Consider the following 27,920-nt stretch of genomic DNA (forward strand, 5'->3'; position numbering starts at 1 on the left):
GATTGGAAAAGAAAACAATGATCACGCTTTCAATATTTAATGTTGTCCCATCTGTTGGGGTTAAAATGAGTATCAAAGCCAGTTGAAACATTCTGGGTTTGGGTGAACCTGTTTTGTTATATGACAAGCTGGAACTCCTGAAGTTTGATTGTGTACAAAAAAAAAGTGTAAAGAAAGTCCTGTACACTAAAAAAATACGATGTGGGGAATTAAATTAGTGAACAGAATGCATCATCTCTAATGCTTACTTTGCTAAAGTAGAGTTTTAGCATTTAGGGTCATTAATATTGTCTCAGAAAAATAGCTTAACTTTTGTAGTAATTAGTGGTGGATTTGAAGCTTTTAAGTGTGTTGAAAAATGATAGTTCTTCAGGAATACATGCAAATTTTATTTTGGTGATGCATATTCTAAGTATACACTGTATTTTCCCTCTTTAAGAAAAAGGGGAATAAATACGTATGTTAAAACTTAATCTTTGATTACAAATGAAGGGGTGGTATGTTCTCACATGTGTGTCGACCCAGCAGCAATTTCAGTTTAGTAATTAAGAGCAAAACTAACTTTCTATACATATATCTCTCTCTCAAATATTAATAACCTCTTTTCAGAAATGATACATGTATTTTTCCTTCTATCCCAAATACGTCACAGGATTTTGAACACAGTAGAAAAGCTTTATTTTCAGTTGTTACTTTAAACCCAATGCTTTCATAGCCATACTGACATGTATTATCAGAAAATGTAATTTTTTTTTTTAATTTAAGGCTAGTTTTTCTGAGGACTACAAGTATTAAGAACAAACTTCCGTAAAGTAGCAAATTCTTCTCTTCATAATCTGAAATTTAGTAAATTCACTGTGGGAATGGAAAGGGCAGGGGTGAATGGTACTTCAAACGTAAGCTCAGAAGTAAATCCCATAAAGTTGGAAATGGTTGAAGCGTTCGCACAGTTATCTGGGATTTAGACAGTGTGAAGGCCAAGAAAAAGACTGGTTTAAGAATGTTGGCTGCCTACTAAGTACTTTTTTAATAAAATTGATGTTAGAAATGTAGATTTTGACATTTTGAATAAGAATTTTAACTCAAGTAAAATTCATGTCCAGGATGCTAATGTGGTTGTCAAGTCTGAGGCAAGGCTTAAACTATTAATACATAATGAGAGCATGTAAAATGAAAAAGCTGTAAACACAGAAATAAAGTATCTCACTTTTTTTAAGGTTGCTAGCTATGTATGTCAAGAGCTATGAAGGACTTCTTACTCTTTTTTTGTCCTGAGTTTGGGATTATATGATAAAGTTTTATTACAGGAAAGCCAATCTTAAATATAGATGTTTAGAATCGGACACACTTCAAAATCAAATCCTGTTACAAGATAAATAATTTGTATATTAAAATTTGTCTATTTTTTCTTCATAATACTAGAACTCCCCTCATTAAGAAATGAATGGTACTGGCAATTACTGTCTGATTTGTACAGACACGGTCAAACTTTCTTCTGTGGATATGTTTCCTTATTATCCTTCTGTTTGTACCTTTAGAAGTTCATCAGTCCTTTATTGGCCTTTTTGATCATATGCTTTGGATATCAGAGTTTGTTCATCTTATCAAAAGGGAGGAGGGGTATACATATTCATCACCTTATGGTTGTATAGTTTTTCAAGGTAAAGGTTTCGTTTGCAAAACCTGCTTGTGCATTTTTGCAATGGCTTGGATGCAGTGCTAAGCAGAATAGGAGGCATGAAAATGAAAGCAGAAAGAAGAATAGAATAGAAGGTGAACAGGAAGGTGTTTAGATAAAGAGTAGAGCAAAGAGGAAACAGATGAAAGCATAAAAGGAAAGAAAATTCCAAATCTGTGCAAAATTTGCTTTAGCACCAATCCTTTCTTCCTTCTTGGTACAGAAGAAAATAGGTGCTCAGAAAGGAGAGCGAGTACTCTGTTCCTTAAGAACGGCATTTGAGCAGTCTGGCTGATGGAAGATGTTATGTTGTTGCAAGAATGGGGTTGCATTGAATTCTCCTCTGAAAGTTTATGTGGCCTCTTCTACTTTTAAGAGTCTTCGAAATCTTCTCAAGCTCTATACTCTAGTTGTTCTGAAATCCTACCATGTCCATCTTTGGAAGGAGGTCCAAGTGACACAAGGAATATATGAGATAACATCAGAAATCTCTGTGAATAATGGTATGGAAGTTATAGTCCCATGATCCCAAGACTAGTGTGAAGTCTACTTAGTAAAACAGAACAGAAAAGGATTTGGATAAAAAAAACCCCAAACCATAAAGAACATCTATTCATAAGTATCAGACATGTTACTTTGATGCAGAACAGTGAGTATGTAGGGCTCTGCCAGCTGTTCTTCCCATTGAAGCACTCCACAAACTCCATGATAAAAGGTACATCTAAAACCTGGCAGCTAAAAATATTTAATTCGTGTTTTTATGTTATATCCTAAATGTCTTAAAAATATTAAGGGAGTCTCAGAAGAATGGTAAAAATAAGAGACTGAATTTTATTGCTTTTAGTCACTTTAAATGACAAATTTAACAGGTTTTATTAAAAAAAAGAAAAACCTCAAATGAAGGTAGATATGATGTATATGCAATCCCTCTACTAGAAAATTGTTTATGCAATTTTCTGTCCAGTAGTTCTCTTTTTTTTTTTTTTTCTTTTAGTGGAAGTGCCCTTCATTTTCTAGAGTTTATAAATCACTTCATATTTCACTATAAAAGTTTTAGTCTTTTACTCGATACAAAGAAAACTAAAGTAATAATCTAATGGCCGTTGTCTATATTGAGAGTCCTTAATACTGCCTTCAAGGTGCCTCTTTAACAATCATATGCTTTTTGATCATCTAGGAGGTATGTGTTATCTGCATCTCCATTTATTCCTCTTCTGCATTTCCAACCTTTTAAGTCTCAAAGGTAGCCATGGTTTTCAAAAACATATGCATTGGGAAAAGATTCCCTGTAGTGTGAATGTACCGGTCCCCCTTTTAGCTGAATTCAAGGCTTTCTTTGTCTGAATTCATCCTTTTAAAAGTTATATAAACTTAATTTGAAGTATTATTCAAGCTAAAAAGCTGAGGAGTAGTTACCAAAGGTTGGAAATTGGTTCCGGACTTCAGGCGTGAAAGCTGATAAAGTTATTTTAATGCCTCCGCAGTAGTGCCGTGACGTCAATGTTGTGCAAAGGAGTTTATGTCCAATTTAGCATTGATCAGCCACGATAATTTAACTTGAACAAACACACTGATTTGCTTACTCTGACCTTCAAATCTCAGGAAATTTATACTGTGTTTATGTTCCCATAGAACTTCTCAGAAATCTTTCACTGTGTGAAACCACTACACATTGGCTTTTCAATCAATCCTTATGTTTGCCCCTTAATCTGTTTTTTTGCCTTTTCATGTTAGTGACTTTACATAAACATCTAAATTGGTTATTTTCTGTTCTGTCTGATTTGATTATGTTACAGTTAGCTTGCAGGTAATAGGTAAATAACTTCACTGTGTGCGTACAATGGGCGGTGATGGCCAAATCATATTCTAGATGCTCAATGTAATATTTTTATTACTCTCATAGTATTTACACTGTCAGTTTTTATTAAGACAAATTATCATCATTTCCATACAGCTGGATGGCATGTGGGGAGTTCACAATTTCAAAGAACTACCCAGACTAACTCAGGCAATTTAGATGTCAGTAAAACATTCACTGCTTGTTTCTAGTTTTATCATTGGTTGTAATTTATACTGAGAACTGAAATGTTAACACATGTAGCCGAGTTTATTTTAATTGTATAATTAGAGTAATGAACCTTGAGGAAATACAGTGGTGCAAATGGTAATATAATCTAAGCTGTTTACATTCCCAATTAGGTATTTAAAATAAATACAAAGATTGAGCTCTGTGCTTTGATACTGTTTCCCTTCTGTCCCCATGTCAGCTAATGCTAGTCTAAAACAGTGCGGGTACCAAATTTCCATTTATAGGTATCGTTTCCAGAGGGTTACAGACTTTCACAGTGTTTTGCAGAGGTTTACACACTGTTTAATCCTATTCTTGAAGACTTTGGAGTTTAAGATGTTTATAATGGAAGAACTTACGTTAGAAAACATATTGACTTACTTTATCTGGACAAGATTAAGCAAATTCAAATGCACCCATATATTTGTATTCTACATGGTTCTGTTTAAGCAAATATATGTACTGACTCTTGTATTTTATACTAGATTAGTTTACAGGCTTTCAAAATTTATATGTTTTCCTAATGTAGGAAACGCAATATTTAAACTGTACTAGAGCTACATCTCAACTTATCAGGATTAATGGTGGTGGCATGCAGCAGGGAAGAAAAAATCCAATTAGTTTTTAAGTTATTGCATATTTGCAATATCAGGTCTACTCTGTTTATCTCCAGTTACTGCAACAACAAACATGGATTCCCATAATGCCTTTTTTTAGAGTCATATTCTTACATCTAACCATAATATGCTGAAGAAATATTGTAGGAAATTGATAGGGTTTTGTTACTAAATTTTCAGGAACATGCATTTTCTGCAAGTTGTAGGACAGTTTACTCTGCTATGCAGAGCCGCATTCAGGGAATTGTTTCTGAAACTGTGTCTAAAGGGATCTTTGCCCCATGTGTTTATATATATAAAGAAATAAAAAAAAGCACTGTGAGGATCCTGCTTTCAAATGCGACTCTGGCTGTTCATCCAGCCTTGAATCTGTTCTCAGTGACTTTAGCTTTATGTGCCGTGGTTAACCTAGCTCTAACATTTGTTAAAAAGCAAAATCCTCATGAGCACCATATGTTGAGTGTGAGATGAGCAATCTTGCATTAGTAGAACTTGTAGCCTTTGTTTAATGAGATTATTTGCAATTTTGACTGGTAGCTTATTTGTGTGTTACGTTATTTTACCTTTGGTTAGGATTAGTGTATTTTTACTGGATTTGAGAGCTTGGGTGAAGTAAATTTAAGAAATGACAAAGTATGCATAAAGATGCATCTTGCATTAATAATTTAATATAACCTCGGAATGTGAAACAGTAGAAAACAGTTTTTCAAGAAAAATACCGTGGAAAAAGCATTGATAGACAAATTACTTTGTATTCGTAAGTATGTGGAGACATTAGGAGGAAATAATGATATTATTTTGTATAGTGTATTATCATAATATTAACTTGGAGTGTTGTACTTTGTGTAGAATATGTTTTGATATTTATTATTTAAGCATATAAACAAAACACCTGTTGTAGTTATAGTGTATGCTCTTGTGCAAGCATTGCCTGCATATCCAAATTCTGAATTGTCTTCGGGCATTACAGAGGAGCACACCTGCATCAAAGTGCTATTGAGCATGAAGTGAAAGAAAAGGAAGAGTAAACACAATTCTTTGCTCTCCCGCTCAAATATTTTGATGTTTTTCTCTTAAATGGAGCGTTCCCAATTTTATATTTGCATGCTTGTCTCTTCTCCATTTAGAGATACCCTCTTCAGTAACTTCACTTTGGGGCTCAAAGACATTGTCTCCCCAGAGAAGTTCAACAACTTACAAGTGAAGAAGTTCCCAACTTGTTTTCTAACCATTAGTTTCGTATGTATCAAAACTATAATTCTGAGGAAAATAATGCAGTGAAGGCATACAAGTCTTTTTCCTTTTCTTAGAGAAATGCAAATACAGTTATCATTAACATTCATAAATGTTATTTTAGTGCTTTCTGCAACTAACAAACATAATCTATGGAAATTATTTTTATAATTACTTACGATGTTTTAAAAATCTGAGACTGTTCAGGGCTTATTTTAATGAACAGAAGGAAAAAAGGATTAAATCAATATTTTGTAAATTTGTTTTGTTTTATTTCATGTGACAAATGCCTTCACAATTATCAGCAAATTTTAGTACAATATATGCAGCGCAATGTGCTCATTAATTTAGCATTTGGCTGTTGTGGACTTCAGAATTCTGTTTCAAACCATCTATTAGAGGATTGTGGGAAGGGCAAAAAGGAGACCACCTAGAATAGATAGTACTTCCCAGATCCTAAGAAGCTTTTCACTAGCTCGTTGATCAGAAAAGGGAAGAATTGGTTTTGCTTTGGGGAAAAAAGCAAAAACTTTTTTTTTTTCCTTTTTATTGGGTGAAGCTGGATTATTGGCAGGAATCCTCAAAAGCTGGGACTTTACAAACCCAAAGACTATCGACTTGGGACGGGGAGGGATAGGACTAGATACGCACTAGTGTTGGTTTTGTTTTTCAAGGTTTTGGTTTTTTTTCTGAAATGCATGTGTTCTGGAGAAATGATACTTCAGCTTTATGGAACCTTTCTGGTCCTTGTGCTCACCAGTGTGATTGCAAAGAGACAGATCACTAATTGCAGCAGCTGAGCTAAAGTCAAGCCAAATCACATCAGTGACTGCACCCAAGTGGTCCATTGGGAACCAGATGAGGGTGGGGAAGGTTTGCCTCTGATTGGGACCTCCCCACAGGTCCAAAGTGTTTTCAAAATATTCCGTATCCACTGGAAACAGAAGAGTATCACTTAAATGTTACTGTCTGACTCAAACTTCATTTGATGATTTGTGTTGTCGAAATGCTGTATGTTGTTTTTCTCCTCACAGTCTGTTTACATGTATAGATCCTTTCAACATCATATCTTAATGTCTCTAGGTGGTTTCAAAATGGAAATACTACTAGGATTGTTTCTTTTACTCCTTCATCTGCCTTGTAGGAGAAAACGTGTGACTGTTTTGTAAAATAAATGTCTTATTTGCATATGTTGATGATAAATTGGTAAACGAAGAATTTAAAGTAGAAGAAATAAGTGAAAGTTAATTTTGCTTTTCTGACCCATTTGATGAAAGGCTCAAGTGCATATATAACTTTTGAGCGCATGGGGAGTCCTTTTAAGCATCATTGACTGCTCGTTTACTTTGAGGTATGTGTGAACTGAAGTGCTATGATCACTGAAAGTTTTGCGCTAAAAGACATATGTGGTGTTGCAATTCCTGCCACGCAACCAAGTATTTTTCACGCTGTACCTTGAAATGACTTCTGAAAAAGTAATGCTGTTGACTTGGATGATGTGAATTTGACCCACTGATACAACCTGTGGGACTTCAATGTAAAGCTTATCTTCTTTAAAAAAAATCAAGTGCAGTGTTGATGCAAGAATAATCCTGAAGATTGAATCCTTCTTCAAACCTAGACTTCAGGTATAGAAACATTATTGACTTTTCATGCTATCCTATCAGTACCTCAGAAATCCACACTTCAGGATCCATTTCATAGTTTCGGGTTGAATATTTGTTTACTTTTTCTCTCTAAGCACGTGCTTAAGATGACACTATAGGTAAGCACTAGACAGAGGTGACCAACTCATTGCACAAAGGCTGTCAAATGGTAATTGTCTTCAGTCGTTACGGAACCAATTAATTTCAGATAATATGCTGAATTAAAAATGGAATTTAAGTTTTTAATTTCCTCTTTGGTGTTTACTAAAAAAAGCTAAGGCTTAAAAATAAAAGCATTTGGTTCACATGAAGTTCCTGAATCCTCTATCCATCCCTTCATTACAGGCTGCTTATTACGTGATATGACCCCACATTTCACTTGCAGAGAAGTAGTAGAGATGGCTGTGGTATTCTCTGCTAATTCAGAAATTCAAATTTTAAGTTGAAACCATTCAACTTCAGTTAACTAGCACAAAAGATGCTGGCTGTCAGATATGTGGTGCCTCTTGGAGCTTTTACTGCTCAGAAATTTTGGCCTTTTGCAAGAATGGACCTGCTATTATCATATTGCCTGTTTGTTCTTACTTTTAAATGACATGCTTGATTCACCTAGGGTCTTTGTTTCATGCATAAGGGATAATAATTCAGGTAATGCTTATAAATTATTTGAAAGTATGATATCCTGCTTCAAGGTAAAGATGGTTTAAAATTTATTTTCTATAGTAATTATGATAGAATATTAAATCAGTAGGATTTTCTATGCTGCAAATTGTTAGAATGGTAATAATTTGTAATCTTAATGTTCTAGAACCCTGGGGCTGCTAGTAAAGCGATTGGAGAAAGGTGGAAAAGCTGAACAAGAAAACCTTTTTCGTGAGAATGATTGTATTGTCAGGATTAACGATGGAGACCTTCGGAATAGGAGATTTGAACAGTAAGTATGCTTACTGCACATTACAGTGCATTATTTAATCTTTAACACTGCACCTTGCAGTGATTTGAGGAAATAAAGCACTTAAGAAAAATTTGTCTAATCTTGCCTTTCTAATAATGAATAGATACGCTAAGGGACGTTAGTGGTTTTTAATTAGCCAAACTACAAAAAATTCAGCATAATTATTGTCATTAGTGTATATGCACTTCTAATTTGATTGGTTTTGCACGTTATGGATTTTTATCTTCTTGCATTGGTAAACTGTTTATTGTGAAATTCCCATGTGACTTTTAGTCTTACACTTGCAGTGCATCATGTTCAATATATGTGGACAGCATGGAGATGTTATTTTTAACATTTAAAAAAAAATGTGGTTTTGTATGTGTGAGAACTAAGGTTCTATATGCAGAAACTTCCCAGAGAAGTTTAAGAGATCATAAATATTTGCTCAGAGGAAGCCTGAACTTTGTAGAATCCTGAAATGGTCAGAAAGACTTTTAAAAGTGAAATCAGGTTGTAGCTCACACACAGATAATTGAAAGAGAAAGCAGAAAAAAGGTATGCAGAAAATGAGTGATTTCAAAGATGGTAGTATTGTTTTGAAAACCCTAACATGTTCAGGGCCAAAGGAATATAATTTATTCTGATCGTCCTGTACTCAATATACATTTGAAATGTGGTTTTTATTTCTTTGACTCTAATCTGGATTGGAACACGACCCTGTACCATATGGTGGAAAGCAGCTTGTCTCTGCATGTTCTAAGGTTCTGAATCACGATTTGTTAAGTCTGTGAAGAGACTTGTTGACTTTGTGTACTTTGGAGCATGACCCAATGTCTGTCTGTACAGGATTAAGCACTTTTTCCCCATTTCTTACCGTTGTGTTCTGAAAGACTGACTTACAAAAAGTAAAGTGTAACGAGACTTTTTGCAAGACTGCAAATACTCTCAGCAAATCATGGAAATACATAGTCTTTGTATAAAGTGTAATTTTCGTTCTAATAATTCTGTTGTCACTGTGATTACTGTATCTGAAGAAGCAATTATCACGGTTCAAAACAAAAGGACACTGCAGTCCTGCCATAGAACTGTCTGCATTTCAAGACTGTGGTTAAGATTTTTGCTTTTCTGAGTCCAGTATTTGGTACGTTAGTTGTTAAGCATATTTAACCATTGTGTTACCCTGAGGCAATAAACCCTAGCACAAAGCAGACCAAGTAGACTAGTGAACAGATTCAAATTTTATGGTTTATGCTTGAATGCAATGTGTCTGTCAGCCCGTGTTGCTTAATTAACATCAGTAATTATGCTTATAATGTCTTGTAGTCTGCCAGTCCTAATTTGCTAATTTTCTGTTCATTTTGAAACCTAGAGCACAGCATATGTTTCGCCAAGCCATGCGCACGCCGTTCATTTGGTTCCATGTGGTCCCTGCGGCAAATAAAGAGCAGTATGAACAGTTGTCCCAAAGCGAGAAGAACACGTACTACTCCAGCCGGTTCAGCCCTGATTCCCAGTACGCTGACGGCAAAAGTATTCACAATTCTGGACTTCACACGTTACAAAGAATGTCTCGAGCGGGTAACCAGTCCGATCAGACAGACTCCTACTCGCAGCTACCTCATAGTGTGAATTCATCAGGGAAACCACCCTCGGGCCTGGTACCGTCGCCTCAGAAAGTTCTCACCTCCACTGCAAACAGTGGGTATAACACCAAAAAGATAGGGAAGAGGCTCAGTATACAGCTGAGAAAAGGTAAGGCAGTAGAACGCTCCTCATATAGCATGAGGTATGTGTGCACAGTGTATGTACGTGTGTCCAGTGCCACTGTATTGGGCAGCACAGCTTGCGGTAGCGTGGGGGATGTGATGGGTTGACTTTGGAAGCCAAGTTGTCCCCAGCAGCACGCCCAAGGTCCAACTGTGCATCTGCATTGTGCAGCATGTTTGCAAAAGGCTGTTTTGAAGAGTTAACTTTGTTGTTCTTTTGTTGGCTCTAATACTGTTTTCTTTCTCTCAACTAATAAAAAGAAGTGCAGTAAGTGCTGCAAATTCTGTTGGCCAAGACCTAGGGAGTGGTGAACTATTTAATATAAGTAAATAAGCTAAAATGGCCCATATTCTGTACTTTACAGGTATCATGACTTTTCAAATTGAATAACTGTGGTTTTGCCACAGTTATTAAGAGTATGTTGGGTCCAGTTGGTAAATTGGACTTTCTCATTTGCAGCTAAATCTTTTCTTTATTCCACTGGGACGTGAAAGCCTTTGTTTAAACGGCTGAGATGTAATGTGATATTTCCTATCTTGGGCCTTATGCTAATATAATTTGAATGGGGGTGAGAGACTATTTAAGGGCAGAGGAGAAAGCAGTGCATGCTTATCTCAACATCTGTGTTATACGTGCACATGTAGATGCATTGGTACATCCGTGGAATTTTTATGATGTTTAAACGTCCTAAGTGAGAAAACTTGTTATTTTTGTGTAGTTACCATCTAGATGCTTTTAAGATAGTTTGAAGTGTAATAAAATGACATATAGATGCAAGTATTTCTTAGCTCTTGGGAAATGATTTTCTTAAAGGATTAGACATGCTGCAAGCTTTATGGTATTAAAATGAGCAAGTTTACGGTTAGATATAATTTGATCTCTAGGAGCAAGAATAGGGTTTATATTACACAGCAAAAAGTTTACCCAAGTGATAGTATTCTCTGTGAACTCAAAGTGTGTTCCCCTTAGGATATTGCATGTGCTTAGTGTTTGAATTTTTACTAATTAATCTTTTTATTGAAAGGTATTGGAGACGATGCATTGAATGCTAAAGGGTTTACAGTTTCACAGGTACCAGGCTACTTGTCACATTATCATGATGCTTTCCTTTCTGTGAACTTCACATGAACCACCAGATTGCTTCTTTCTGGTTGCTGAATTTTAAGCTCTACAAACTTGGATGACATAAGGTTGAGTTGACAGTTTGCTTCTGTTGTTGATGCTCCTTCAAGAAATTCTTTAGGCCATCAGCTCAGATCAGCCTGCTTGGAAAAACTGATAGTTATTGGCTGAGTAAGGAATCACTGTGCTTACAAATACACTGTCATTACAGTGATTTTTACCTATCTTTTTGTGTCTGCGGAAGCCTGTAGAACGATCACTCGGACATTACATAAAAGAATTCTTAGCCAGGAGCAGAAATATACATTTTGTATAATGCAAAAGCACCAATAAATGAATATAGAATGTGGGAACACCATATTTTTGCACAAAACAAATGTGGCGTTATAGCTGGTCATAAGATACAAGAACATAATTTTGATGTGTTATGGATTCTTTGACTGGGATGCGAGGTTATGTTTTGGTCATCTTGCTCTGGATACTGGTGGGACCAATATATTGGGTGTTTTGGAGTGAAGGAGATGCATGCTACCTGTTGATGGAAAGTGATCTTTAACATCAAGTTCACGCCATAGAAGTTTGATGCTCTTACACTAGTAAAAGCTTTGAAGTCCATATCTAGAATATATTTCAGAAGTTTAGAGGGCATATTTGTTCCTAACAGTTTGCTTATATGACACTACTACTTATGAAGAAATGGCACCTACCTCACATTACAGACAGACAGACAGAGACTATTTAGTGTACTGTATTTTATTCATGGTGATTTTTTTTTTTTTAAATATGCATAAGGAAGGGATACCTTTTTATTGGTGCTGACTTTCATTTGTTAATATCCACTGAAGAGAGAGGCATGTCCTCCCGTTTTGGCTTTCATTTCATCACTCTGAGAGCATACATGTGGAGGAACAAATGAAGTGAAACCCTGAAGTATGCCCCCAAGTAGTTTGTTGTAAATATGAGTGTAATAGGGATGTTGATTGTCTTTGATTATTTCTAATGAAGGATGTTGTAGTAATACAGGCTTTGTAGATATGTAACAAATGTGCTTTCTCTGTAGCTAACAAAACAGCAGTTATTTCACCAATTACCATCATTAGATTAAAAACTCCTTGTGGGGTATGTTAAGGCATACGAGCATGTAAGGCTTCATCTTGAAATTCACTTTCAATTTAACCTGTGCATTCTGGTTAATGATGTAGTATATGAGAATTGACTCTTTTTCAATACAGACAGAACTTCTTTATTACAGCTGTGTTTTTATATATTGCATGAGCTTTATTATATGAAATGACATGGTAAGATAACTCTAGAGTGCATGCTTCTGTAATTATGATTTCTTAATATTTATTGCTGTTTTGGCATTTTAAAATAACCTGAACTTTCATAGGATTTAGCTGTTTAATAAAGTCAGAAGAGAAGGTCAGTCATATGTTTCAGTCAATGCAGAATGTTTGTTGGCTTTTCTAAATGAAAATGGATATCTGTTTATCTTTCCTTAAAGGTCAGGGCCTGAACTTTAAGCATATAGATGTAGGGGTTATTGGTGATATTCTAATGCCATTAAGGCTGTATAACAGTCTAGCTTAATAGCTCACACAAATTAAGATAGTACATGACAGACATGACATGAGACATGACAGTGAGCCTATGTTTATATATAGATTGGTGTAAGCTGATACACAGTAAGTATAAATAAATAAAAATAGTTCTTTACAGCTGATATACAGAGAAAATAAAACTACTGATATAACACCCAGAGTGTTAGGACAAATTTTGACCTCATTTATACACCAGGACAATTCTAGAATGATTTTCTTTGATGGGAAGGGTTCGAGCCAATGCAATTGAGAGAAATTCAGTCCAGCACTTATAAATAATAAATAACCAATTTGCAACAAATGATTGTAAGGCTTAGTCTTTGAGCACTGAGTAACTCGCAGCATTTAGCCTGATACTTGCTAAAGCCTTCAAAAGACTGCTTTTCAATTGGATGTTGTATTCCTCAGTTTTCATATATACTGGTTTGGATATCGCTGTACTAAGACAAGCCTGAAGGACTCAGTCTTGAAATTCGCTTCATTTTATTTGAATACGCTTAAGTATAATACTCATTGCATTGGATCATTTCTATCTATAACTACATATTCCTCTAGCTAAATTTAATATATATATATATATTTACGTAAAATGAGCTCTTGTAAACTGAGCTCTTGTTTTCTGTGTTGCTCTTAGTTCCACCAAATATTTTGCTATTTTTTTTGTCTGTAGTATTCAGTGAATCAGGACTTCAGTCCACACCTCCCTACTTCTGGAGAGCGGCCTGTCCACTGTCAATGGGAGTTATGATCATCTCTTCCTTTTTGGCCCAAAGAATATTTCTCTCTTGCAAAATGGTATAGCTTCAAGAGAAAGAAATGAGTGACCCGGCTGCAGGATGCCTTACCGCAGGAAATCTGTAGGGATCGCCAAGTCCATGACAGAAAGGGCGTAGCAGCCATGATTTAGGAGAGGAGTCCTGAGAGGAAGGAGGCACCTTTGTGCACTGCAACAGAGAAAAATGGTTAAGTCGTAGATGTGAGGGGGGTCGTGAGACTCGTTGCTCTTCAGAGTTTCTTGTTGGGTTCCTGTTTGGCTTCCTGGTCCTTCTCTGGTTATTAATGCTCTGTCTTATATACAGAGCCGAGCTTAAACACTGCGAGTCCCACCAGGTGGCTGGGCAGTCAGTGTTATGGTGCAGTGACACTCAGCCCTGCTGCATCCAAGTTCCTTTCTGCAAGAAGTCACTAGAGACACAAATGAGATGCCTTGGGTGGTTGGAAGTATGCTAATTTAAAATGTCATCATATTTGCTATGGAGTAGAGCGCATATATGGATGATTACTTGTTTTACTTGGGTTTATATAGCAGAGCGTATAAGACAGGACCCTGAACTTGTCTGTAAAATATCCTGCATCGTGTATCTGAAGTGTACAGATTTACATGCATTTTTCATCATACTCTCCTGTTTTCCCACACAGTTTCTTGAGCCAGACTTTGAAATGACATTTTAAATTTTTATTTAAAATTTCTTTTGAAGTATTACGTTCTCTTAGACTGATTTTAGAATTAGCGTTCAGATGCAGTATGTGTTTGTCACTTTTGAAATGAAGCATGTAGACTCCTAAATGACTTAAGTGACCTTGAGAAATTAGATTCAAAAGTGAAGCAAATAATTTTGGGCATTATTAGCCACTGAAAAAAACATGAACTGCATCAAGTTTCATCTTTCTTTTTAAAAAAACGATCACGATTTATTAGCAGGCTGTAGCAAAAAGAGAAGAATGTTTCTATTAGGTTGATGGAAGATCTTCTTGAGAGGTCTAAGCTTTGCTTGGAGAAATAAAAGTTGCTCCAAATCACTCAACTACATAAAAATGGGCATGTGATTAATTTGTCTTGGTTGTACACATCGCTGCAGAAATTTTCTAGGAAGCTGAGCAGTCAGCCTTCTAAGCAGTCATTTGCATGTACAGGTACCCTGACTGCACATACACAAATTCTGAAAATATGGGGCTTAAACTAGGAGCACTAAAATAACTTTTCAGGAAGTATCTAAAATGGTCTTGGTTGGTTCAGTGAAGCCCCTGACAATAAGGGGAACATTTTTGTTGTTCAGCTCTTGTATAAGGTCCAGTCCTTAATAAAAACTGCTTTCTAGCATAAAATAGTAGGATAGTTATTTCAGCAATCACCCATCCATACATGGATCTCAAGAAAGAGCGTACTGTGAAAAAGTTGGAATTTGAAATGCTTGGAAGGAAAGTGTCTGCTCTCATTATTGTCAGACAGCATTTGGCCCTTCTGCTTAGACTTATTGAAATGTTATCTCTCTCCTTACTCTGGATCATTTTATAATCTAATACTTCCGTTAAGTGGGGATGCTTTAGTTTGCAATTTTTGTGACTTTTTGTCACAAACTGTTTATACGTATAACCAACCTCCCTTATTGTTTTAGGAAAGGGAGAGTGTGTTCTTTGTCTTCCATGAAGAATCTGCACTATTCCTTAACAATCCTTTATTCCATCTGAGGACTGTTCACACACATGCATTTTCCATATATAGATTGTTCTGAAATATTCTCTGCTTCTCTTGCATAAGTATTAACAAATGTGGTGCCTGATTGTCTCATTATCAAGCATTTTCTATTGTTTTAGAAGTGAGATTTTTTTTTTAAATTTAGAGAGATCTGTACTGAAGTACCTGAGAACTCATCTGCATTTACTTAAATTAGAGGAGAAAGAAGAGTATGATTTACTTCTAGCTCTGCTTGCAGTCCTGAAAGGGAAGATAACTGTAAGAGAAGTATCATAAGAAGTTGACAGTGTAGGACCTTCAGATGTTCCTTATTGGGTCTCTGAACTAACGTCCTTCTGAGAGTGACATGAAAGTAATGGAAGCAGTGCAGAGGTGATGCTTCCTTTTTGTCTCATGTTCTGGCAGTGTTTCTACCCAGCAGCACATTTTGCTGTTAAGAATTTAGACCTGCAGTTGGTGCTGGATGAGAAGTATGCATTTTTTTTCATGCAGAAGAGCCTTAGAAAGATAGAAACATTATACCAGACACATCAAGAAGAGAATCCTAGCATTAGTGAGATATGAAACACTTCTTGACTGGGAGATAACAGAAAACCTAGCCACCTCTACTAAGATGTAATATTTTAGCATCTGGTCAGTTTGTGATCAGGCTGATTCCAAATAAGTTGATGATATTTATTTTGAATATGTATTTAATTAACTTCCATGGAAGTTTTTTTCCTACCTGTCTTAATGGAACTGGAACTGATTTCCTCCAAAACAGCAACTGAAGCATCATGTCTGCCTCTTTTCTGTTTGTACAACGTAGTGCTTTTACTATTGTAACTGCCCTTTTTATTCACCTAATAATACTTCGTCTTCAGCTCAGAGCTGGCTGAGCTCTCGAGGGTAATGTGACCTTAGAAGGTGTGTTCAGCATCACATTCAAGAGAAAAGGGGAGCTCTGACTTGTCGAGAGAGCTGCTGATTTATCAAAGAAGCCTGAGAATTTGAATTACACAAATTAGTGGGTAATTTTTAAATGTTATTATCACTCGGTGTAATTTGATTGTTGTCAGAGATGACAGCTATAGAGGGAGGAATATGTTTTATACCATCTTTTTAAAAAAAAAAAATCTACAAAGCGATTAAGGGGAATATAGCTCAAATAATCTAGCAAAGCAAAGCTCCTAGCTTTGAGGAGGATGACTCCCGTGTTTTCAAAAAGATGGAGATTCCTTCTGTTTTCTACTCTTGTTCTGCCTCTATGGGTGTCCAGTTTCTCCCATATTATTAGTATAAATCAGAGATATCAGAGGAGCTTCCAGTACATTTGCACAGTTCTGTCATTATAATGCAGTTTTACACGCGGAGAACTGAAAACATTTTAGCAGCAGGATGATATTGAGATGTTATATGCATTTCTAGCAACAGGACAACTGAAATGCATGAAGTAGAGATAACTAAACCAGTTATGTGTATAAAAAAAAAAAAAAGCAAACTTAAAATCAGTCCAGTCACAGAAATTATATTTATCTGTGGCCGTGGTTGAATGTATCCATTTATTTCCTAATCTTGTGAACTTCTAATTTATATACAATAAGCATAAGACTTTATGAAGCTGTATTATAGAGCTAAGGGCAGCTCTAGTGCATGAATAGTAAAATGAAGCAGTGAAAAAATAAGAGGAAAATTACACCCCAAAGCTGCCTTATGTAAAACCGTACAGAGCAGCGTGGCAAAGTGTAGCCCAGTTGAGGCCCTTTCTTTCTACAGAAACAAGTAATTAGAATTTTCTTCTGCTAATATCTGGGCTCAGTGTGGATTTGTGGCATTCTGCCGGCTTTGGTAAAGGCTTTCTGGAGATTTGACAGCAGAAAATGCCATAGTCCAAATTTCTATCCTGTGTGCATTTGTAATGTGAACATTTCAACTTCTGTTTTTTTCCGTGGGGGTTTAAAGTGGAGTGTGTGAACCAGACATCTGTAATGATGCTGTAATCAGGCTATGGGGATTAAGCTTATTAATAATGAAATGTTGTCCTGGGCATGCAGACATGTTCTGATAATACTTTACAAATTTTAGCAAACAAAACCTATACTCTGAAAAGCAGTATTCAACACAGATCCTTAAAATAAGGATAAAATAAATTCCATAAAAAGCTGAGATGTGTCTTAAAAAAACGTTACACCTATACAGATCATCTGCACATGTTGCAAGGAGTTAAAGAGCTCTATGAACATTTGAAGCATCATTAAATTTGTGAGGTCTCCAAAGTAAAATATGGATGTTAGGAGATCTAATATTTTTTTCATCTCTGTGTAATAGCACTGATAAATTTTATAGCGTCCTGAAAATGGATGAAGACTTTCAAATTCAAATGTCGCTTTTTCAGCTATCTTGAATGCTGCAGACATCAGGAAGGAGTTTGTCTCACAATAGTTAGCCTAGAGGAATTTATCCAAATTTCCTGAATGATAGGAGCTGCATGCACTTGCTGTGGGTACATGAGGACTTAGATATTTCAAGATTAAGACTTTAAAATGTTGTATCCCTCCCAGCCCTGTCACCTGTGTCAGCTTACTTCTTAACATGGTTACCATCTTGATAACAAAATACATTGTACTAAATTTTAATCAAATGTATTTGTGCAGATTTCAGAAATCTGCATGTAGACTGATACTGACTGTATTGGAGTCCTGCTTCCTTTTCACATGTGTGAATATCAACCTGCTCAGTTAAAAAGCAGACTCACCTAATGAACATGGGGAATAGTAAGACAGAAATTAATTCAGGCTTTAACCTCAAATGGTTATATGGTTGTGTGTTTTTCACACAGGTGGTGCTCAACTTCCCAGGGCTCGAAGCTGAGGACTGTTGCATAAAAGTTCAGCTTTTGTCTGTCCCTGTGGTTTTATGCAAAGGTGTGCGTTGTGCAGCTTTTAGGGACCATACCTGATAGTGCCAAGTCCGAACTGCCGGGTTGCCTTAGTAGGTCAGATTAAATGTAGGTTGGGCATGTGTATGCCTAGCTAGTCAGCTTGAACTGTAGACGTATCTTGACAACCTCTGAGATGTTTCAAGTGGAAGCTGTACATTTCTGTAGGTCATCTTAAACATCTCTGTTTTGCTTCGGTCGATCTTAGCCACATGTGGTCAGTCACCTGGCTGCACAGCAGGACCTCAGACGTGGCTGCCTGGCTCTGGTCCCGGCCTGCGCAGCAGAGGGTGGGCTAGGACCCGGCGAAAGACAAGGTGAAGCCCCGGGGTGGAGGAGGTGGTGACAGAAAACAGCCTGAGGTCCCTCGGAGCAGAAGAAATGAAACCACTGAGCTCTGGTTCTGCCTGTCACCTGCCGGTGTCCATAAGTGAGCTGACAAAGCCCCGTGGCCAGCAGTGTCAGCTGACTGACATTGCTGAAAGAGTCGCAAAAAGAGAAAGAAAGGATCATTGATGAGATCCAGATTGACAAGGGGGAAGGCAGTGGAAGGGTATCAGATATGCTTTGTTCTGATTCCTTGTCACTCAGTTCATCTGAAATAGAAAGTTGGAAATATGGCAATGACTTGGAAAATCATCAGAACAGCAAGCTGCAAGGAGGGCCTGCTGAGCCACCTGTGCCAAGACTCAGTGCTTCAGCTATAGTGTTCCTATATATGCTTTTTTTTTTTTTTTTGGCTTTTTTTGCCATGCAGTAATTCTTACGTCTTATATATGTACTTTCATGGATTGTATCAGTGAGGCATACATACGTTCGACTGGCTAAAAATAACATGTAATACAAAATGTGCATTTTAACAAGTAATATTCTACATTCTTTGTGCAGGTACAGAAGGCTTGGGGTTTAGCATTACTTCAAGAGATGTCCCAATTGGTGGCTCTGCTCCAATTTATGTGAAAAACATCCTTCCGAGAGGTGCAGCTATTCAAGATGGGAGACTAAAAGCTGGAGACCGATTAATTGAGGTGATGAAGTATAACATGTTGTTTGTCTGTGATTTGGCGTGAGCCCATCCAATAGTTCGCTTCCAAAAGCCCTTAGTTGTTTATGTTATAGGAAAATATTTCCCTCTTCTTTTTTGCCTTTTTTCTCTAATTTTTTTTGGCTTTGGGTTTTTTTTTTTTTTGTTAGATAACAGATCAAGGGCTGTGCATTTTCAGTACATAACTGTTTTAAGAGCTGGACCCAGGCATACTAGGAAAACATGAGTTTACCTGTCCTTATGTGAATATAGTGCCGTAGTCTTGCATGGCTGTTTAGGAACAAGTTGAAACACAGTAATTGTCACCTAATAAGGGTCATTAAACCAGCATGGAGAGACAGACCAGAAATTATTGAAGATGTTGCCAAGTATGGAAGACAAAACCCGGAAAGGTTTAGTGAATTAGCTTAAAGGCACAATATAAGAGGAGGGTGGTGCTACAGAGAATCAAGGTCACTTCCCTCCTGAAGGGACGATGTCCTCAAGGGAATTAAATGTCTCTTAGATAGGCACACAGCAGAGATCTTCCTGCAAATCCAGCTGGAGTGATATAAGATGGTACCACCCACAGCTCTTCATTACCGTCCCAAAGCCAAATGACAGTGGAGGTACAGCTGAGACTGTAACTGCCTCTCAGTGCCCTAACTTCACTTTACTGCAAAATTGGCAAAGTCAGCTTGAATTGCTGCTGGAGGATAGCCTTCTGTAATTGCTGTAATTCAAGGTAACCCAGATGACTTGGGTTGAAGGGGACTGAGAAGCATTTAAGACAACAGTTACGGCATCGCAGCTGTGTGAGCTGTGACCACTTAGGAGGGAAAAGAAGATGGTTTGCTGACTTCTTCTGAGCACCATGCTCTCTTGCTTAACACCGTTAGCTGATTTGCCTTACATTTCCAAAATATTTCTGAACAGGCAAGCCTGAGAATACCCTGTCTTTCTCTGGCTTCTCCCTTACTCAAGTTAGCTCATAGAGTGGGAAATTTAACAGTATGTGTTCCATACCTGTCTATACATGGAAGCTGAGGGGTTCGACCACTGAACAAAGGCAAAATGAGTAACTGCTCCAAAGTTATTTTTGGGAAAAAAAATTGTTTTCTACTTTTGACACAACTTATTGTGCAAGGTATATTTGGAAGATATGTATAACACCAAGACACCTGGAAACCGAACCACTTTTGGATCACACATTCATTTTGCCAAAGGATTTTTATGCAGAAATTCTCGTAAAAACTATTGGTAAATGCAATTAGTTGGCTTTAGAGTATACTGGAGTATACAGTTGCTGCTAAAGAGGAAGAAAGTATTGCGACCTTGCTTCTTATTTGTATTTGTATGTAAAGAATGCATGTTTATTTAGTTCTATTAAATGGAAGCTGTACTGAACCAGTAAGCAGATTGCTTTGGTGAGGTTTTTCTAATACCGTACCATACGATTGACGTGACATTTTGGTATGAATTTCTACTGCTTTTCCTCTTTTGGAGTCTTACCAATTTCTAATATTTCCATTGTTACAGGTAAATGGAGTTGATTTAACAGGCAAAACTCAAGAAGAAGTTGTGTCCTTGCTGCGAAGCACCAAGATGGGAGGGACCGTCGGCCTTCTGATTTTTCGACAGGAAGAAACATTCCATCCAAGGGAACTGGTGCGTAAAATAGAGAGCAGCTAAGAGATTTAGATGAGTAGGAGCAAATGATTTGATCTTGTCACCTGCTAGTAAACATGCATGGCCAGCACTGAATATAAGAAAAAAAAAACCCAGCTATTTTGCTTTATTTAGAACATTTTACATGAATGTTTTTTATTCTCTTTGAGATCTGCTGTTGGAATTAAGTATTTGTTCATAATGTATAAGTGAGAGTTTTATTTTGAGTGAAAATGTTTATTATAGAAGATGCTATTGGATGGACTTTATTTGGATGCATGCAGACAAGTAGATTATTTCATACCTTTCATATGGGCAAATCTATGTTTGAAAGCCTGCCATTTGTCCCACTGCCTGCTCACTAAAATATTTCAGAGCATATAATACTATTCTAAAACAGGATATGTCAATACCTTTCTATCAAAAAGTGGAATATATAAGAAATAGTAGCCTTTTTTGAATATAAATGAAATCTCTGTGGAATGGAAACCCTGCAGTTATTAATTTAGCAGGGTAATTCAGAAAATGTTTCTGAGGAAGTTACATGAAATGGAAATAAAATGATGTTTCACACTGTACCTGCTCCACTTGCATAGTGTATACAGATATTTCTCTGATAATTATTCAAGATAATTTCTGTTATGAAAAGGTAGACTGTGAATGTAGCAGTCTTACTTTGTTCTGTATTCAATTAAACTGCTGAATTTATTTATTATTTGTATTATCATAGCTATACATAGCTCTAAAAATAACTTATTTGGCTGCATTATCGTGAGAAGATAGAAAAATATAAGTAACAAATATAAGTATGATGAATTAATTGCTTCATTTTTCTGTTGGATTTGTGTCATTTTGAATACAAAGAGAATGAATTTTTGTTTGGCTGTTTCAAGATATCCAACATTAGCCTTTTACTTTTCAAAACTACAATTAAACCTAGTAAGTCTAAGTGGCAGGGAAGGTTGTAAACGAACCACACTTTTACCTTAATATTCTTGGAACATGACTTCAGGTACTAAAGTGGACGTTGTCATAAAATGAAGAGAAATGAACAATTTGAGATCATATTATGCCCTACTTTATTACTGGAACTGTGAAAGCAGTCTGTTTATAAGTTCCTATGATGTAATTTGCACAGTATTGCTATTTTACGTAAAGGTGAATGCAAATGCTTTTTAACTTTTCTAAATAAACTTAGAAGTAAGAAAATGTCTTAATTTTGTGTATATTATTTCTATAGTAAAATGAGGAAGTTTTAATGCATAATTTAACAAGATATTTTGTTTAAATAATTGTAAACAAAGATATGATGTGAGTAATGCAGAGATTTAATAGTAATACTTGATGTAGTTTTAAAAATAACGGCAAAGTACCCCCTTTAAATGGGTTCAACCTCAGTAGCCTCCCTGCTGCTGCTCGGGCGATACTCTCTCAGCTATTTTGGCAAACACCAGCACAGGGAAGCCAGATCTCGTCCTGGCTGTGGCAGGTAGCGCTATGTAGTCAGAGATCAGATCTGAAACTGGTGTATGTTTCTGCAGCTCCAGTTGAGCAGATGATATTGCGAGGATCTGACAGTACATGTGTGTGATGATCCTCTGTTGCGTAAGGATTTGAGGATTTGTTTGTTTGCATTTTGCCATGGAGAACTGTTAGGTGTGCTCTGCTGACAGCTGTCAAAGAGCAGGAGCAGAATTGCTGGGGAAGGTGTGGAACTAAAAGGGCTGTTCTTTCTTCTCTGGTAAGAAGTAATCCCAGAAGATAAAAAAAAGTCTTTTAAACTGGCTCCTCTCATTGACTTTTACTAGCTTTATGTAAAAAAAAAAAAAGAAAAGAAAATTAATAATGAAGGAGGGTGGGGAACGATCTGAAATCATGTCAGTTCATCTTTTTCACGTGCAAACCTTCTTTGGCTGTTTAGGAACAATTTGTCATTGCATCCTTCCCTGATTTCTGTCATACTTTCTATATTTGTATGCTTTAAATATTAACAGAATGAGAGATGTCTCAGAAACCGTATGCAGAAAAGCATGTTATTTGATACTGTCCATCTCATAAAGGGCAGGACTGTTGCTTACTGAGGAGCACTCAGTATTAAAACCATTTTATATTTGCCAACATTTGTACAGATAGTAATCCTAATAAAAGAGGTGTTTAGATTTTATGTTTTGGGTTATGGTTTGTTGAATGTCTTTTGAAAAGTTACTTACCCTTAGCTTTCTTTATGAGTAAAATGAAGATAATAAACTTTCAGGAGAGTGGTGAAGTTTAATGTCTTTGATGTATGTTGCTGTTATTGTCTGGAAGGGACCTACGAGAATGTGTAGCTGTATCTAAAACTTAACGGGAATGTTAAGCTGAGCCCGTTTAGGTTAGTGTGGGATCTTCGTAGCTTGTGTGGTCAGGTTAGGAGGGGTGTGTGTGATGGCGAGCCATCATCCAGTGCAGCAGATCATGGTCAAAGTGAGTAAAACATGGAAGCAAGGAATACTTGTGTACAAGTATCTAAAGGGTGGGTTGAAGGAGGATGGAGCCAGACTCTTTTCAGTGGTTCCCAGTGACAGGACGGGGGACAACGGGCACAAGTTGGAGCATAGGAAGTTCCGTTCAAATACAAGGAGAAACGTCTTTACGGTTAGGGTGACAGAGCAGTGGCACAGGCTGCCCAGGGAGGTTGTGGAGTCCTCTTCTCTGGAGATTTTCAAGACCCGCCTGGATGCAGTCCTGAGTAATGTGCTCTAGGCAATCCTGCTTTAGCAGGATTGGACTAGATGATCTCTAGAGGTCCCTTCCAACTCTGAAAATTCCGTGATTCTGTGAAAATCAAATTGGCAGGAGTTAACTTTTCTGACCAGGGAAATCTGGAAGAATGATTATGCTTCTCCAGAATACCAGGCATTTTATTACTTCCAGAGTTACCTAATGCCAGATAGGTAATATATTAGGGCTTGTCTGCAACAGTGTGAGAGGCAGATTTGTCTTTTAGTAATCTTCCCTCCCTTCTCCTCCATTTATGAAAGGGGTGAGGATTACTCTGGTTAAGTAGAGCTCCTGTAACACTGTGGTTACCTCACACAGCCGAATGTAACTTGCTGTGAAGGTTTTTCTTAGAGCCTGCTACGGACTATGTGAATCCACTGAAGGATTGACTTATTTAGCTGTTGAGCTATATTCTCAGTATCAGCAGAGATTATCTGGCAGTTAGTCTCCAGTACCCTACAAGTTAATATACCCATTGGTACGGTACACGTAGGTCCTTTACATGTGTATGGTAGTTGGCTCCTTCATTTTTTTTCTGACTGGTTGCTGGCTGCAGGTTAAAGCTAATTGGATGTTTGTGTTACTGCTTTGCCACTACATTTTCGTGCCTAATCATTTGAATCTCCTGCAAAACAGCCCAAACTAAAAAAGTCCAGTAAACCCTGGCATTTCATTTTGGCCCAGCTGAATGGAAAGAAATAGCTGGTTAGCCCAAAAGTGATCATCCAGCCTCCAGCAAGGTGCCTCCTGGGTGCTCAGAGGGGTTTTAATATGGGTACACGTGGGCTCGGAAGAGTAATAGTTCCTTATGTGTGTTTTCAGAATTGGTTGGAGGATGCAGAAAGGTAGTCCAATGATGCATGTTTGCCTTATGTGCCTTATGTGAGGAAGGCAAGGTCCCAAGGACCCACAGGAGGGTCCCATCTGTGGTGGACTGAAAGTACCCTCCTGTCCTGGGTAGTTATGGTTCATCTAAGCACACTCATAAAGGGAAAACCCTTGTTAAAATGAGAATAGATGTTTTAAAAAATAGATACTTATTTAAAATATTTGGAAGGGTTCATCTGGACTGCTGAAGTCGTTCTTTGAAAACTTCAAAACAGAAGGGAAAGGCCAGGGGAGAACATCCCTGAACTAGAATGTTCCACCAGCCAGAAAATGGTGCAAGCAGCTGTGATCCTTCCTTGGCCAGACAGCTGCCTCCCTCATAACCAGATAAAGTCAGGTCTACTGGCCTGAGATCACTGGAGGGTATTTTTCTTCACCTCTCATTTAGTGCCAATTTAGACAAATTTGAATCGGGGAGTATGATGAACACCTTTCATTTTTACGTTACCATTTCACGTCAGAATTAGAGCTCTTTGTTTATCCCCCTGCTGATAGATAGTATATGTCGTATGTAGTTGTGTTCTTATTTTTTTTTTTTACTTCCTTTAGAATGCAGAACAAAACCAGTCACAAATTCCAAAGGAAACGGTAAGAGCTTTGTCTTTTCCATACTGGAAGACTCCCAAATGTTTTTAAATTGATATGACACTTCTCCATCAAAGATTCACAGATCCTCCTTTCACCTTATATACTGTAGATGGCTCTCTCTAGCTTTACATTTTAAGTGTGTTTTTGAATGTAATTTCAAATACTGTTTGAATATTACATGCAATTCAATTATTATGTACATTTGAGTGCTATTTGAAATTACAACTTTTATGCACAGCCAAAGGCCTAAAGTTGGAATGATAAGAGTAGACTTAGTTTGGGTTACTTGTTGAAACTAATTATTTAAAACATGATTATATGACTGAAACCTGAGATACAAACGCAGAAATTAGGCAGTTTGGATTTAAGTCTCACTTGTATCCTCATGACAAACCATTGTTTGTTAGTTATTTTTAAGAAATTATAGGGAAGTAGTATCAAGTTTAACCCTTTAAAGACTGTTACAGGTTTGTATGTGATCTGTCAGTGAGGCTGTATATTGACATTGTATACTGTTTATGTACCTCATTTTAGTCAGTGGAGCACAATCAGTCTTAATACACATTACACTAATATAAGTAATTTTTTTTCTAAAATAAAAGGTTTATTTTAGAAGATATTAACAGAAGATATAGCAATAATATATTACCTTAAAGGTATACTGTTATTTAGTTAAAATCGTACTTCAAGAAGCTCCATTCAATTAGGTACCTATTTCAAAATTAAATAATAAATTAGATTATGGAAGAATTAAGAGGATTCGTGCTGGGATTTAAAATTAGTTAGGCTGCTGAAAAACCAAAAAAGCTTGTCTGGATGATTCAGAATGCCTTACCAGCAATGGTGAGATGGTGTCGGGGATAAAAAGAAAGTCAAGATGAAGTAAAGACATGTAAGAGCCATCTCAGTGAGGTAGTCAAGTGTACATTGGTTGATCCTACTAATGTTTCAGGCCAATGGAATGTAACTGCTAAAATGGGTGTTTGGGTTGAATGTAGCAATATTCACTTTTATCACTCTGTCTTTTGATGTCCTTCTAGTCTGAAAGTCATCTGCATAAGGGCTCTGCAAAATCATGGGTGTATCGTTGTTTCAGGCATGCCTCGCAGTATCTTTTTAGTACATCTTGTTAGTGAACGTATGTTTTTATCTTCATAGTTTCTTACCACGTACTGTTGATGTAAGGAGATCAAAGATCAAAGCCCAGGACAGTACTTCTGCCTGTAATTGAATACAGTTGGAAATCATTTGTGGGTGCAGTCTTATAAAAGTGTCCTGGCTTTAGGAGTTGAAATTCTGCCCCAAAACCTCATTAAGATTGGGCAGGTTGCCTATAGGGTGTTTATATAAAGCAATTGCTCAACTGTTGCAAAATTAATGTTTTGTACCAAATTCCATGGTGAAATCTTCTCTCAGTGATTTTTCTGATCAGCTTCCTGACTTAATCTAGGAAAAAACCAAAGGAAAATAAGGAGATCTCCGTTGTTTTCTGTAGATGTGAGCTAAAAATTGCTTGTTAACCAGGGGATTATGCAAGAAGGGACAGGAAGTATATGGGTAGTTAGGGATTTCGGTAAAACCAGTCATAAAGCCCTAGCAAGCTTTGGAAATAAGGAAGTGAATTGGGAAACATGTGGAGATGTACTTGGTTAGTGAGGGAATGAAGTGAGAAAGCTGGTCAATACAAAAATGTTTTTTGCGCAATGTCTTGGGTTTTTCATTCATTATGGGGTGGATTTTTTTTGTTATTTCTTTGAAGGCTCAGAGCAGCAGTGATCAAGATCTCTTTTACATTTGCCTGCTCCGGGGTGGGAATAAAAAATGGACTAAATGTGTAAGGTGCCAGTGGGTGATTATAATGCACAATGCTTTTGCACTTCTTCCAATCTGCTTCGCTTTGGATAAGTGTGATACTCCAGTTCTACAAAACTAATTTACCTCAGCTGCACATTAATAATACAGTCACACACTGTGACTTTTTTATTATTATTTTTTAAAGTATTTTTCATTGCTTTCCTTTATTCTCCTTGGTTCTGCCTCAATCCCTATTTATTCCTCCTCTGTCTACTTTTCAGGTCTTTGAGATTTCTAATCTTGCAATTTCTGTTTCTGTGCCTGCTCTGATCTTTGTGCTGTTAGTTGTGAGGTTTTAGTCTCTAAGTGTCAAGGACTTGATAGTAGAAAGCAAAGCAAAAAAAAAACCAACAACAAAAAAAGGATGATGAAAGCAGTGAAGCTATAGAAATGAGAGAGAGGTGAAATATAAGTCTGGTTTTAATTTAAAAGCAAAATGGTTGTGGGGTTTTTTGTTGTTGTCTTTGTGGGGAAATAAAAAAAAAAAGCGCCATTGAAATTAAGAAAAAAACCAAAACCCTTGAAAATGGAAGGCCTGAAATAAAATTTATATGTAGACCCCAAAATATAAAGCCTAATTTATCAAAACATTATTAACACTCAGGGGTTACATTTATGGAAGTGTTCCTTTGAAATGGTTTACATTAATATTGTGACATTTGGATGCAGTAGTTAGTCTTCACAGATGTAATAAAAGAAAACCTTTAAAAATATTTTTTTCTTAATTTCTTTGTGGCCTTAAATCCTTGAGAGAGAGTTATTTCTTACTACCCATATAGGAAAGCATATGACTTCATATTTTGCACACCATCACAGAATACAGATTCTCATATTCTCATTCTTAAACTTCCATATGAGGAGTTTTTGTAACTTGCTAAGCTCGCAGAATTTAAGCTTCGCTCTCTAGTTATCCATAAGAAATGCAAATTGCTAAAGCATCTTCAGCTCTATCCAGTAACTGTGCCCTAGTGAAAACAGTACTGCTGTTTTCACCTTCTGTTTTGCTGACGAACGGAACAGGCGCTCCTTTTTCTCCTGAAGCAGGGAAATCTCCTGTATCTTGGTTGAAAGACTCT

General features: G+C 36.8%; 1 protein-coding gene across 1 annotated transcript in view; it reads left to right on the forward strand.

Annotated features, from left to right (window-relative positions):
* The window catches only part of PARD3 (par-3 family cell polarity regulator), a 480,197-nt gene that overhangs the window by 261,764 nt on the left and 190,513 nt on the right, over positions 1 to 27,920 (forward strand). The window contains exons 12-16 of the mRNA XM_009895122.1: positions 8,051 to 8,176; positions 9,549 to 9,931; positions 18,951 to 19,090; positions 20,626 to 20,754; positions 24,952 to 24,990. Of these exons, the coding sequence (XP_009893424.1) occupies positions 8,051 to 8,176; positions 9,549 to 9,931; positions 18,951 to 19,090; positions 20,626 to 20,754; positions 24,952 to 24,990 (817 nt within the window). The remainder of the gene's footprint in view (positions 1 to 8,050; positions 8,177 to 9,548; positions 9,932 to 18,950; positions 19,091 to 20,625; positions 20,755 to 24,951; positions 24,991 to 27,920) is intronic.

This window comes from Charadrius vociferus, unplaced genomic scaffold (assembly GCF_000708025.1).
Source record: "Charadrius vociferus isolate BGI_N301 unplaced genomic scaffold, ASM70802v2 scaffold61, whole genome shotgun sequence".
Classification (NCBI taxonomy): Eukaryota; Metazoa; Chordata; class Aves; order Charadriiformes; family Charadriidae; genus Charadrius; species Charadrius vociferus.